The 13,008-nt window shown below is 36.6% G+C and overlaps 1 protein-coding gene across 1 annotated transcript; it reads right to left on the reverse strand.

Moving 5' to 3' along the window:
• Positions 1-1,087: 1,087 nt before the first annotated feature.
• On the reverse strand, positions 1,088-10,580 carry LOC106670773 (endoplasmin). The gene is made up of 11 exons (XM_014401359.2): positions 10,272-10,580; positions 10,091-10,174; positions 5,309-5,469; positions 5,120-5,236; positions 4,855-5,056; positions 4,643-4,772; positions 3,954-4,250; positions 3,693-3,882; positions 2,079-2,723; positions 1,746-2,016; positions 1,088-1,594 (listed from the first exon to the last, which is right to left on the reverse strand). The coding sequence occupies exons 1-11, from the start codon at positions 10,330-10,332 to the stop codon at positions 1,416-1,418; spliced, it is 2,337 nt and encodes a 778-aa protein (XP_014256845.1). The 5' UTR covers positions 10,333-10,580; the 3' UTR covers positions 1,088-1,415.
• Between the last annotated feature and the right edge of the window lie 2,428 nt (positions 10,581-13,008).

Genomic DNA, 13,008 nt, shown 5'->3' on the forward strand with positions numbered 1-13,008 from the left:
ATTTAGCGATTGAACAAAACAATAATTCAGTTAGCGAGGGGTCATCGAATTCGCTTAGAGCACTAGTGAATATTTGTATAATCGTGAACTGTGGAAGGAGTCATTTATGACAATCTTTCATTGAACCATTCTTCTAGTGAGCGACTCATTGATCGAACGGACTGAACGATTTGCTTTAGGAAAATATGAAACAAGTCATTTACTGAGTGATTCATGGATCTATAATTTCAGTGGGGCAACTGAACGATTCGTTTGGTGAGGTTTAACGAGACATTTACTGAACGATTCGCTTGACGAAGGGGAAAAACACGTTATTTGCTGAATGATTTATTTACCGAGCGAACTTCTTGAATGAGCCATTTATTGATGTGAACAACCGAACGATACAGTCCGTGAGCAACTGAACGATTAGTTCGGTGAGCAGTCGAGTCATTTTCTCATCTGAACAACCGAACGATACTACCCGTGAGCCACTGAACGATTAGTCCAATGGACAGTCAAATGAGCCATTTATCAATCTGAACGATTGTTCGGCGAGCAATTGAACAAGCCATTTATTGTCTGAATAAACGAACGGTATTATCCGTGAGCAACTATACGATTCGTTTAGTGAGAGGTGTAACGAGACATTTACTGAACGATTCGCTTGACGAAGGGGAAAAACACGTCATTTGGTGAACGATTTATTTACCGAGCGAACTTCTTGAATGAGCCATTTATTGATGTGAACAACCGAACGATACAGTCCGTGAGCAACTGAACGATTAGTTCGGTGAGCAATCGAACGAGCCATTTATCGATCTGAACGATTGTTCGGTGAACAATTGGACAAGCCATTTATTGTATGAACAAACGAACGGTATTATCCGTGAGCAACTGAACGATTCGTTTAATGAGTGATGGAACAATACATTTGCTGAACGATTCTAGTGAGCGATTTGACATCCAGAATAGCATTAGAATACACCAGAGGTTGTACTACACAATACAGTCATAATTTTATTTTAATATAAACGTTTATTATTTTATACAAAAGGAAAGGGAAATGAAAATAATTTATATAAACCTTATAAATATTAACATAATCTTGTTTTTACACCAGACATTTTGTTGATGACTATATTTTATAAAATATAAAAAAAAGAAAACTAGTATGAACAAACAGATGTGGAAGGGAGGTGGTTTGTACATACAAGTCCGGCGTACTGTTTGCACCACGAGAATTAAACATACAAAAAATGAATAATTTTCTCATCACAATTTTGCAAAAACAAAAAAAAACTAACAAACAACCTCACACACTTTTATTCTCTTTCCTTGAGGCGTGTTTCGGGTGGAAAAAAAATTCAGCCTTATTGTTTTCTTTTTTTGTTGTTTTTAAACAATTTGGATAAATTAATACCCGCGACAACGGTTTACAGCTCGTCGTGATCCGTGTCGGCCGACTCCTCGGCTGCGTCCTCCTCGGCCGCCGGCTCTTCGAACTCTTCAACCTTCTCATCAGGAGATATCCCAAGTGTCTGCTTCACAAGCGACTCGACGCTGTCGGCAAAACTGGCCGTGTCCTGGAGCATGTAGCCAGATCGTAGTGTAGCTGGAAAAGGGTGAAAAAATATTAAACTGAGATTTCCTAGATAAATTAGATGGTTTGGATTTTGTCTTTCAGTCTTTATTGAATCACATATCAGAGATAAGTCAATGAAAGTTTGGTCAATCAATCATATTCGCTCAGACATGTCACTCACCAGTCTTGAAAAGTAGCTCAGCCGTATCTTTGGCGACGGGGTCGGTCGGGTTCTCCTCAACGAGGGCGAGGAGCCTCTTAACAATTGGGTGGCCCGGGTTGATCTCCATCGCCTTCCTCTGGTTCAGGTAGTAGCTGCGCTCAGTGCCGTCTGACTTCTGGTGAGCGTTGGATATCGCGAGCCTTTCCATGTTGCCAGACCAGCCGAAAACGGATGCGACGAGGGCACACGGTGAGTTGGTGAGACGGATAGAAACGGTCGCCTTCGAGATCTGCCGATGGAGAAATATTTTTTTTAGAAATTAATCCAACTTTTTAATATCATATTGCATACCTTGTCCTTGAGTACATCGTCCTGAAGCCATTTGATGAGAGGCTCGAATTTCTCCTTGGCGGCGTCGAGTACGGACTCGTCTTCAGGGATATAGAGGCCCTCTTTTGCAACATTCTGGAACTTCTTTCCTTCAAACTCGGGCAAAGATGATATGGCGTACTCGTCCACAGCCTCGACCAGGTAGACAACCTCGTAGCCCTTTTTCAGTAGCCTTTCGACGAAGGGTGATTTCTGTACCTCCTGCTTTGAAGCACCGGCTATGTAGTAGATGTGCTCCTGTTTCGGCTTCATCCTCGCCACGTAATCGGTGAGCGATGTCAGCTCGTTGCCCCTTGACGAGAAGAACATGAGCAGTTTTGCAAGTCTCGTTCTGTTCGCCGGGTCTTCGATGATACCGAGTTTCACGTTGGTCGAGTACTCTTTCCAGAACTTGTCCATGTCCTCTTTGCTCAGCTTCTTGATCATGTCGAGCGCCTTTCGCACGAGTTTCTTCTTAATCACCTTGAGCAGCTTGTGCTGCTGGAGGGTCTCTCGGCTCACATTGAGTGGGAGGTCATCCGAGTCGACGACGCCCTGAAGGAATGCAAGGTACTTGGGGAGCATGTCATTGAACTCGTCCGTGATGAAGACTCTCCTTACAAAAAGCTAAAAGAAAAAAAAAGTCCATCAGTCAGTCACTTCATTCGTAACTCAATCAACCATTCATTAATAATATAATCGTTGTTTTCTCACTACCACAAGTCTCTCAATCTCAGTTAGTCAGTAGTCCATTCAAGTCAATTATTTACCAGATGAATCAATAATTCATAAGTCAGTTATTTGTTCATTCAAATCAATAGTTCACCAGTTGAGCCAATAATCAATAGGTCAGTTATTACATCATTTTGTCTGTCATTCACCAGATGATTCGATAATCATTAGATCAGTTACTAGTTCATTCAAAACAATAATTCACCAGTTGAGTCGATAATCAATAGTTCGGTCATTACTTCACTCAAATCAATAATCATTAGGTGAGTCATTAGTTCGCTCAAATCAATAAATAATTCACAGACGAGTCAATAATAATTTGGTAAATCATTAATTCACTCAAATCAATAATCCACCAGTTGAGTCGATAATCAACAGGTCCGCCATTAGTCCACCCAAATAAATAATTCACCAGATGAGTCAATAATACTTTGATAAGTCATTAGTTCATTCTGTCTGTCATTCACCAGATGATTCAATAATCGTTTGGTCAGTCAATGGTTCATTAAAGTCCATCGTTCATCTGATGAGTCAATAATCATTTGGCCAGTAATTAGTTCATTCTGACCATCATTCACCAGATGATTCAATAATTGTTAGTTCACTCAACTCAATCATTCACCAGATGAGTCAATAATCATTTGATCAGTCTCTAGTTCACTCACGTTTAGGTTCATTAGGTCAGTCAACAGATCATTCATAGATCATCGCAGGCCACTAATTGCAACTCTCTTGCCCTCGTCATCCACAAGATCAGTCACCCAAGTTTTTTTAGCCATCAATATATGTACTACTGACAAGTTGTCTCAGTCATTCGACACATCTGTCAGTTATATATATAGACAATCATTTTTGTATTTGTACCTTGATGTGGTCCGTAGCTGTGCCATATTTATTGAAGCTGTCGCTTGGCTGCGTAGCCGGTACGAAAAGTAAGCCTTTGAAAGACACCTCGCCCTCAGCGACGAAGTGCGTGTAAGTGAGCGGGTCTGCCTTGTCTTTGGTCAACGCCTTGTAGAACTGTTTGTACTCATCATCTTCAACATCTGACGGCCTGTCAAAATAACGACAATAATATATTTTAATAAACAATTTAGCAGGGGGGAGGGAACTAGTCGTAATTACTTTCGTGTCCAAAGGGGTTTGTTGTCATTCTGCTTCTCCCAGTCCCAGACCGTTTTCTCAACCGTCTTCGTCTTCTTCTCGTCCTCCTTCTCCTCTTCAATCTCGACATCGTCGCTGTCTTCGTCCTCGTCCTTTTCCTCCTTCACCGGCTCCTTTTCCTCGACTGGCTCTTCGACCTTGACCTTTTTCTCGGCCCAGAGGAAAATCGGGAAATTGATGAACTGTGAGTACTTCTTGATCAGGTCCCTGAGCACCTGAACGTCGAGGTAGTCAGCGGCTTCGTCTTTCAACTTCAAACTGGACAAACCAGAAAGAAAAATTATAAACAAAAAAAAGTAAATTTAAGATAAAAAAAGTCTTTACACTTCTTATCCTCAAGTAACCTAGTAAATAATGAAAGTCAGTTATTCAAAAAATGAGACGATAATCATTTGGTCAGCCAATCATTTTTCAAATGAGTCAATAATCATTAGGTTAATCAGTAGTTCATTCGTGTCATGATCAGTCATTCGCCAGTCATTAGTTCACTCAATCATTCAATAGATGAGAGAATAATTATTAGGTCAATCACCAGTTCATTCTCACCAAATGAGTCAATAATCACTGGGTCGGTCAAGAGGTTGACCTCTGTCATTCATCAGGAAAAATATAAAAATTATTTTATATAACAGAAAAAATTCTTTACACACCTTATCCTTGTTCCTCGCTTGAGTGTGTTGCCTCTTGGGTCTTCGCCGATTGAAAAATTGGTTGCGTCCGACTCCCAGATGTACTGCACATCATCAACATGCTTTGTGGTCACCATAACCGTATCGGCAACTATAAAAACAAAATAAAACACGATAAAAAAAAATTATATATAATATAAAAATACAATTCACATTTTTTTTTCCAAACGTACCAAGAAAACTGGAATAAAAGCCAACGCCAAACTGCCCGATCATATCCAACGTGTCTTGGTTCGACGTGCCGCCCTCTTGGATCCTGTTGAGGAACTCGGCGGTGCCGGATTTTGCGATTGTCCCAAGGTTGTTCACGAGGTCCTGTTTCGTCATGCCGATCCCGGTGTCCGTGATATGGAGCATCTTGTTCTCTTTATCGGCCTGAAAAGAAGACAATGCATGAACATTTTTCCTTTTAATAATAAAATGAAATGAGGAACATACCATGATTTTGATCGAGAGTTCGTTCGTTGGCTGCAAGACGTTCGGTTCAGTCAACGACAGAAGTCGTATCTTGTCCAGAGCATCTGAAGCATTGGAAATCAACTCTCTTAAAAAGATCTAAAAAAGAAGAAAAAAAAATCAAGATTACTATTATTTTTTTTTTTTACATTTATTTATTTTTTTATTTACCTCTTTGTTCCTGTAAAGCGAGTTGATGATCAGCTTCATCATACGGTTAACCTCGGCCTGGAAAACAAATTTTTCAGCCTTTTCTCTCATTTCTTTCATCTGTGCGACATTCAGACTGTCGACTTTGATCGCCTCCTCCTCCCTCTTGACCGCCCAGTCATCTGGAAAAGTGAGTTTTCAACTTTTAAAACATCTCAAGAGTTTTGGATTTTCCGATAACGATGTTTCTTTTTGTCAGAACATTCATATGAGGTGCACTGAGAATTGTTCGCTCTTTTGAAAGCTTTTTTTTATTATTTTGGCATCAAAAAATTATACAGCCATGTTACAAAGAATATATACAATTTAAACAGTTCATATTATATTTTCACAGACACATCATTTAAAAATTTTATTATCAAATTATACACACTGGGATTCTTGAATAGAGCTCTACTTTCCGTAGTTGGGTGTTCTACTCCTTCTTTCTCCAGATCCTGGTAGAATTTATTCCTGGCTGACGAATGTTGGCTGCAGTGAAACATTATGTGCATTAGGTCCTCCTTTACTCTGTATGTGTCACAATTAGGGTGTTGTTTTATGCCAATCTTGTGAAGATAGGCACAGATGCCATGGTTTGTTCTTAACCGATGTATGATGGTCATTTTTTTTTGCCATGTCTAGTTTGTTAAACCGCGGTTTTATTTTCACAAGTGGAAATGGGTTTTGAACCATTTTTCAGATATTATGGCTATATGAATGTTTTCCGTTAGTAGACGTGTTTCTAAGATCTGTTTTTATTTTTTAAGGATCTAGAGTTCCATTGAAGAATTTTCAAGTTCACATTGATAACTAATAAATAATTTATAATTAAATAATTATCTACAAATCGGTACACTAAGTTATATACACTATTTACAAAATAGTTCTCGCTATTTTAAACAAGTGTCCAAGTGTCATTGGAATCTATCCCTGGAATTGATGGTTTGGCAATCAGCATTTTCATTATTTTTGATTCTATTGTCTGTAGGGAGATTGGTGAATTAACATTTTCTTTTTCTAGAGAACTGAAGATATTTTTAATTTTTGTAATTAAGCTATCATTTGATTGTTCGTTTTCGGGAGACGCGTGTTATATCCATTTCTATGTTGGAGACGATTTGTATTTAGCCCACGTGGTAAGTACAGGAGATTTGAGTTGGGCCGAGTCCTGGTTTTCTTGTTCATTTGATTGATATCTAGATTTATATGGGTCAAAACGTAGTTTTGGCCGTGGTCTGTGCACTTTGCTGGCTATTTTTGTGTTTTCATCGTATGAGGTTTATGGTAAAGGGGGAAATTCAAGCAGAGTGAACTTGTTAGATGTGACCACAGCGTATGAGTTGTTAAGAACGCTTTGTTTTTTATTTTTTGATTGTTCCAAATATACTGGACATGAACGATTTATAGCAATGTGACTTCCGGAACAGTGAACACATTTGGGACAGTTTTGTTTTATGCATATATTTGGGCCATGATTTTCTCCACAGAATATGCATCGAAGTTTACTTTGACATTGATCCGATCTATGACCATATCGGAGACAATTTGTGCATTGTTTGATTGGAGGAATGTAGGGATCTACTGGACATCTCATTCCATAAATATTTACGTGTTCGGGAAGAACTTGGGAATCGAATTCGATAAAGCATACTTTTAATTTAGTTGTTTTTACTTGATTATTTTGTCCAGGTTCTTTACATGTGATGCGGCGAAAGCTTTTAATTTTTATGGGGGATTGAATTACTTTCAAAATTTCTTCGTCGGTAAGATCTGGATCCACATTCCTTATAACTCCTGTTTTATGGATAAGAAATGAAGGGATATATTCAAGGAAAGGTTCCGAGAGTATTTTTTGCTCAAGAAGATTTTTTTTTTGCATAGGATCTTCATCCATAGCCGTGTCTCAAATATGGTATTAATTATCAACCAAGTTTTTTACTTTTTAAGCATGACATAGTAAAACATAAAAATTAAATAAATACAAAAATTAAAATAAATGTTTATTTTATTATTTGTTATTTATACGGTGAGATTACATGATTTTACAAATGAGACGACCTCGCTTATATATATTAGTTCCTTGACTCTAATATAGTGTGGTAACTAGATTATCTCTATTTATCCAGACAAGGCTGTAAATAATTTTTTCCTTTCCTTCTCATATGTAGAACAAATCATGATTAAATGTTCTATTGAACTCGGTTCCATACAGAGCTCGCAAATGTCTGTAGCAGATCTGTTTATTTTACGCATATCCCTAAACTTCAGATAATTTCCAAAAGGGTTAATAAATTGCTTGTCATTTTCAATATTAATTTCATTAACACCTATTCATTAATTTTCAATTTTAATTCATTGTATATTTTCTCCGCTACCTCCTAGATCATCCTCATCCTCTCAACCTATATCTGATTTCATTTATTCTATTAATACTTTATTTCAGCAATATTGTTTTCATTTAATAAATTATAAATAAATTCTTGATGTTGATATTCATTTTTTTGGGGGACACAGAAGTAGGAAACCCATTAGAGTGGCTACAGACCGGCATCTCTCGCACCGGTAAGGAGATTTGTCCTTTCAATTATTTAGAAAGACCCCTCCCCCCAACAACTACGATCATCCTGACTAAGTATTGCACAAATAATATCATTTATGTGTAATTTATTTCCCTATAGATAAAGTCTGTCATTTACATCAATTTACAAAATCAATTGTATAAATTGTCCGGCAACTTACATCGGAATTACATTCCAACAGTTGTATAAAAAGGTAAAACAACATATCTATGAATGACTCAAAATAATGTGTTATATAACACTTTTTATTATCCCCCCAAGCAACAGTTGGGTTATAAAGCGAGTTGAACTATAAAATTGATTATCATGCTAATCAACCGAAAAGATAAAGGTGCGAGGGGGGGGTGAGGCGAATAACTCAACCATGAAAAATCGCCCGTCACTGGTATTGGGTATAACCGCAATCGGCTTTGACATACAACGCAGACGATATCAAACAAAAAAGGCAGCATTTGAGGATTTTTAAATATAAAAGATTTAAAGCAAGAGAAAAAGAGAGAGAGAAGATACAAAAAAATTAGAATGTAACACTTACCTAGGTAAAAATACAAATATTGTGTAAATAAACATGTAAAAGAGAGGGGGAAAAAGACAAAAAGGGAAAAATAAAATGCAAACCATTGTTAAGGAATGTTTAAAAATTGAATTGCAAATTTAATGAATGGTAGACAATAGGAATGAGCTGGGATTCACTAAGCTTTGGAAGTATCCAGGTAACGCATACGGAACTCGGCAAGAACAGGACATATTGTTAAATAATTGAATATGTTCTCTCTTGCATTTAGGTTACAGAGAGAGCAACGGGTAATTTCTCGGTCCATCCATAGGGGCGTAGTAAATATATAAAAGTTCCCCTCTCAATTTGAACAGCCATCTTGATTCTCTAAGAGACTAACTACTGGGCGAATCATCATTCTCAGAAAACAACTCTGATTGAATGTTTAATTTCTTATAAAACAAAAACCTAGACGATGATATGGCACTAGTAGCCGCCTCTTTCCTATGATTCTAACCTATTTTAATTAATAATGTGGAGAGTTGCCATTTCCACAGATGTGCGGCTGAAAAGTCCGGATTGAATTCTCACAAATGCTTTTTGGCAAGACTGATCCAGGTTTTGAACCATGAAGTTCTCCTATTGATTATTTCAATTGCTAATATTCTCGGATGTCGAAATGATGGTAGATTTATAACTCGAGGCAATACTTGAAATGCAATGTAAGAATTTCCAGCAGGTCTACATTAGTTTCTAATAACATAAAATTGGGAGTAATTGTTGGTATAGCAAACAACTTCTTTATGAAAAATCTTAACGATTTTTTCTAGACTCTTAAATCTCCGATATTCCCAAATTTGTGAACCATAGCAGGCAATAGATCTAGCCACTGAGTTTAAAAGCTGATATTTTTTGGAAAGAAAGATCATTTTCTGTGCAAGGAAACCATTTAACATTGAGGGCCATCTCGCAGAAAAGACTCTCTTTAAAGTGTGACACAAAACAGAGGTGAGGAGTAAGGACAACACCCAAATACTTATAATCTTTTGATGATCTCAATTTGAGATGCTCCATAGCACTATCTCTCCTTTGAGGACAATATACCACACACATATTTTAGATTTTTCCAAGTTTACAGAGAGTCCCCATTAGTCGCAGTAATTTTTCAAAATGTTTATATTTGATTGAAGCCCATGGGGGTTTTCATCTATAAGTCGCTGATTATATACGACTTATGAATCCCACCTGAACCGAAGCAGAGATCCGATTCTAGAACTGTCAAAACACCGATGCGACTGATTGACGCATGCGTACCTAATTCAATCGACGGATACTTTTTATTACAAAAAAAAGCTGGTTTTAAGAAACACTGTAACAATTAAATAACTCACTTTTTGTTTTAATAAAAAACAAAAACCAACTGGTTGCCTGAGCCATATTCTAACCAAATTTTTATTATTATCTTTCTAAATAAATATGCATTAAAAAAATGGAAATGTAATTTTCAAAAAATTAAAGGATAAGGGACCAAAAAGTCGGCGACGTTTTCCAGAGTGGATCTGGTTTTTGTCAACCCCCTTATCGCTTATCGTGTTGAATTTTTGAAAATTCGATTTTATTTGCATTTATTTTTTAAATGATTAATTTATTTAATATAAAAGTTCAATAAATGTATAAAAGCCATACCGGTCTTTGAGGCGTCCCTGCTTTCTCCCAGGTCTTCTGCGACCGTGTTCCCATCGCCGGCCGGATCATCAGCCCTGGCAGCCGCTATAATTGATCAATTTCGACTTAAATTTACTTTCAATCGACATAAATAGGTAAAATTTCAAAAAAAAAAATTAATATTAAATAAATCACGACTTACCGACAAGGACGAGGAGGCCGAGTGCCAAAGCGAACACGTCTCTCGTTCTATGCGAACCCATTATTTTTTCTTTTCCTACGGTTTTTTCAACCGAGACTAAGGATGGAAAAGAATCCCGAAAATCGAGTTTCAAAACGACAAAAGGGTCGTTTTTTGTTTTTTTGAAAATACGTTCCACACAGTCTGACAGTAGCCGGCCAAATGGTAAAACACACTGAACGTGGTTCTACAACAAGAGTTCCGGATCGTCCAATCAGATTCCAACACGCAATTCGAACTGGCCAATCGCTTTGGACCATATGGGCCTCCCTGGCCAATGGGATCGCAATGGTACACGTACTACGTATGCGGGAAATTCAAATTTTCAAAAACGAAACATCGAAACAGTACAATAAAAAATAGAAAAAACATCAAAAGAAGTTCAACAATTTGTTTTTGTTCAAGAAGACAAGGAATAAAACGTTCAACTGCTCGTTCGTTTTGTTATTTAGTGAATCGTTCCGCTAATCGTTTGTTCAATCTGAGAATAGAACAGTTCAATGAATCGTTTCAATGTGTCAGTCTTTGACAAATTTAATCTCTCTCAGACTGAAAGAATCGATCAGTAAGACAATTGTTGGCAATGATTCTTTCAGTGATTCGGTCGTTTAGTGAGTTACTAAATGAATCGCTTCAAATTTTTTTCGTTCAGCGTGTCACTTACTATCATTCGGTGAGTCACTTAAATACACTTTGAATCAACGAATTTTCTGTGATTTGTTTGTATGGTGAGCACTCAAATAATCGTTTGTTCATTCAGTGAATCACTTATTTACTTTATTCAGTCAGTGAATCGTTCAGTCATACATTGATTCGGTGAGTCAATTAATTATTGAGCTAATGAATCGTTCTATGATTTGTTCGTTTGTTGAGAACTCAATAAATATTTTCCTGATTCGTTCGTTCAGCAAGTCACTCAATTACTAGTGATTTATTCGTTTGGTGAATTATTAAATGAATCGTTCCAAAAATAGTTCGTTCAGTAAATCACTCAAATACTGCTTTTGTTAATGAATTGTTTAGTGATTCGTTTGTTCGGTAAGTCATTTAATTACTTACTTAGCCAATGAATCGTTCTATGATTTGTTCGTTTGTTGAGTCACTCAATAAATCTTTTCTTAATTTGTTCGTTCAGGAAGTCACTCAATTACTAATTCAGCCATTGCATTGTTAAGTAATTCGTTTATTTGGTGTCTCACTAAATTACTATGTAGTTCAACCGACGGATCATTTAGTGATTTGTTCGTTTGGTGAGTTATTAAATGAATCGTTCCAAAAATATTTCGTTCAGTAAATCACTCAAATACTGCTTTTGTTAATGAATTGTTCAGTGGTTCGTTCGTTCGGTAAATCACGTAATTACTTATTAAACCAATGAATCGTTCTATGATTTGTTAGTTTATTGAGTCACTCAATAAATCTTTTCCTAATTCGTTCGTTCAGCAAGTCACTCAATTACTAATGATTTGTTCGTTTGGTGAGTTATTCAATGAATCGTTCCAAAATTAGTTCGTTCTGTAAATCACTCAAATACTGTATTTGTTGACTTGTTCAGTGATTCGTTTGTTCAGCGTGTCAAATATTTATTTTTCAGTCAGTGAATCGTTCGGGATCGATTCTACGCCAAAAGTCGTTGTTCGTTGCTGTGTCACTCCATGAATCGTTCAGTTATTCGTGTAGTGATTTTTTTTCGTTCGGACAGACTCTTAATTACGACTTCAATCAATAAATCTTTCTTGGACGTTCAGTGAACCATTCAATTGCTGTTTTAATCAATGAATTGTTCATTTGTTTAATTTAGTGAATCACCTATTTATTTATTTTTAGTTATTCTAGTCTAGTTATTCATTAGTCACTAAGCCAATAAAACTTTTTGTGACTAGTTCGTTCCTCTTTCACTCAATGAATTTTTCAGTTATTGTTCGTTTAGTGAGTTACCTAATTATATCTTCACTCAATGAATCGTTCAGGTATTCGTTTGTTCCGCGAATTACTCAAATACACTTTCAGCCTTTGAATCTTTTAGTGATTCGTTCGTCCAATGGTTCACTGATATACTACCTAATTGTAGTCAATGAATCGTTCAGGTATTCGTTTGTTCGGCGAATCACTCAAATACATTTTCAGCCTTTGAATTTTTCAGTGATTCGTTCACTGATATACTACCTAATTGTTTTAATTTGATTATTTTTAAATAATCTTAATCAATCTTTCTGATCTGTGGTTCGTTCGTTCTATGAGTCACAAACAGTCGAGAAATTGGTCAGTAATTCTTTCATGTCATGTGATTCAATGAATCGTTCAGGTATTGGTTTGGTCGGTTAATCATTCAATTATTCGTTCGGCGAGTTATTCAATGAATCGTTCTCTCTTTTATGATTTTGATCGCATTAATTGTCGCTTTCATGCTAATAGCTTCGGTTTTTGAAATTACCAATTAATTAATTAATCGCTCCATGATTCGTTCGTTCTCATTGAATTTCTACCTACTTGAGTCAATGAATTGTTCAGAGATTCGTATGTTCTGTGAGTCACTGAAACAGACAGCCGATAAGTAATTCTTTTATTTGATGTTGTGACAAAAAAAAAGGGTTTTATAATATCATGTTTGTAAGAGAGGAAAGTGTTTTTTTTGCCCCAAAATCAAATTTTTATTTTCTCGCCTCGATCAGCGACCTTTTCTTGTAAGGAGGTCTGT

The sequence above is a fragment of the Cimex lectularius genome, unplaced genomic scaffold (assembly GCF_000648675.2).
Source record: "Cimex lectularius strain Harlan isolate CLEC.00 unplaced genomic scaffold, Clec_2.1 scaffold248, whole genome shotgun sequence".
Classification (NCBI taxonomy): Eukaryota; Metazoa; Arthropoda; class Insecta; order Hemiptera; family Cimicidae; genus Cimex; species Cimex lectularius.

Excerpts from the sequence above, each read along its gene's own strand:
- LOC106670773 (XM_014401359.2), bottom strand. The coding sequence starts at position 10,332 with ATGGGTTCGCATAGAACGAGAGACGTGTTCGCTTTGGCACTCGGCCTC. Across the intron at positions 5,237-5,308 it reads CGCTTTACAGGAACAAAGAG|ATCTTTTTAAGAGAGTTGAT; the intron begins GTAAATAAAAAA and ends CTTCTTTTTTAG. Across the intron at positions 1,595-1,745 it reads TGAGCTACTTTTCAAGACTG|CTACACTACGATCTGGCTAC; the intron begins GTGAGTGACATG and ends ACCCTTTTCCAG.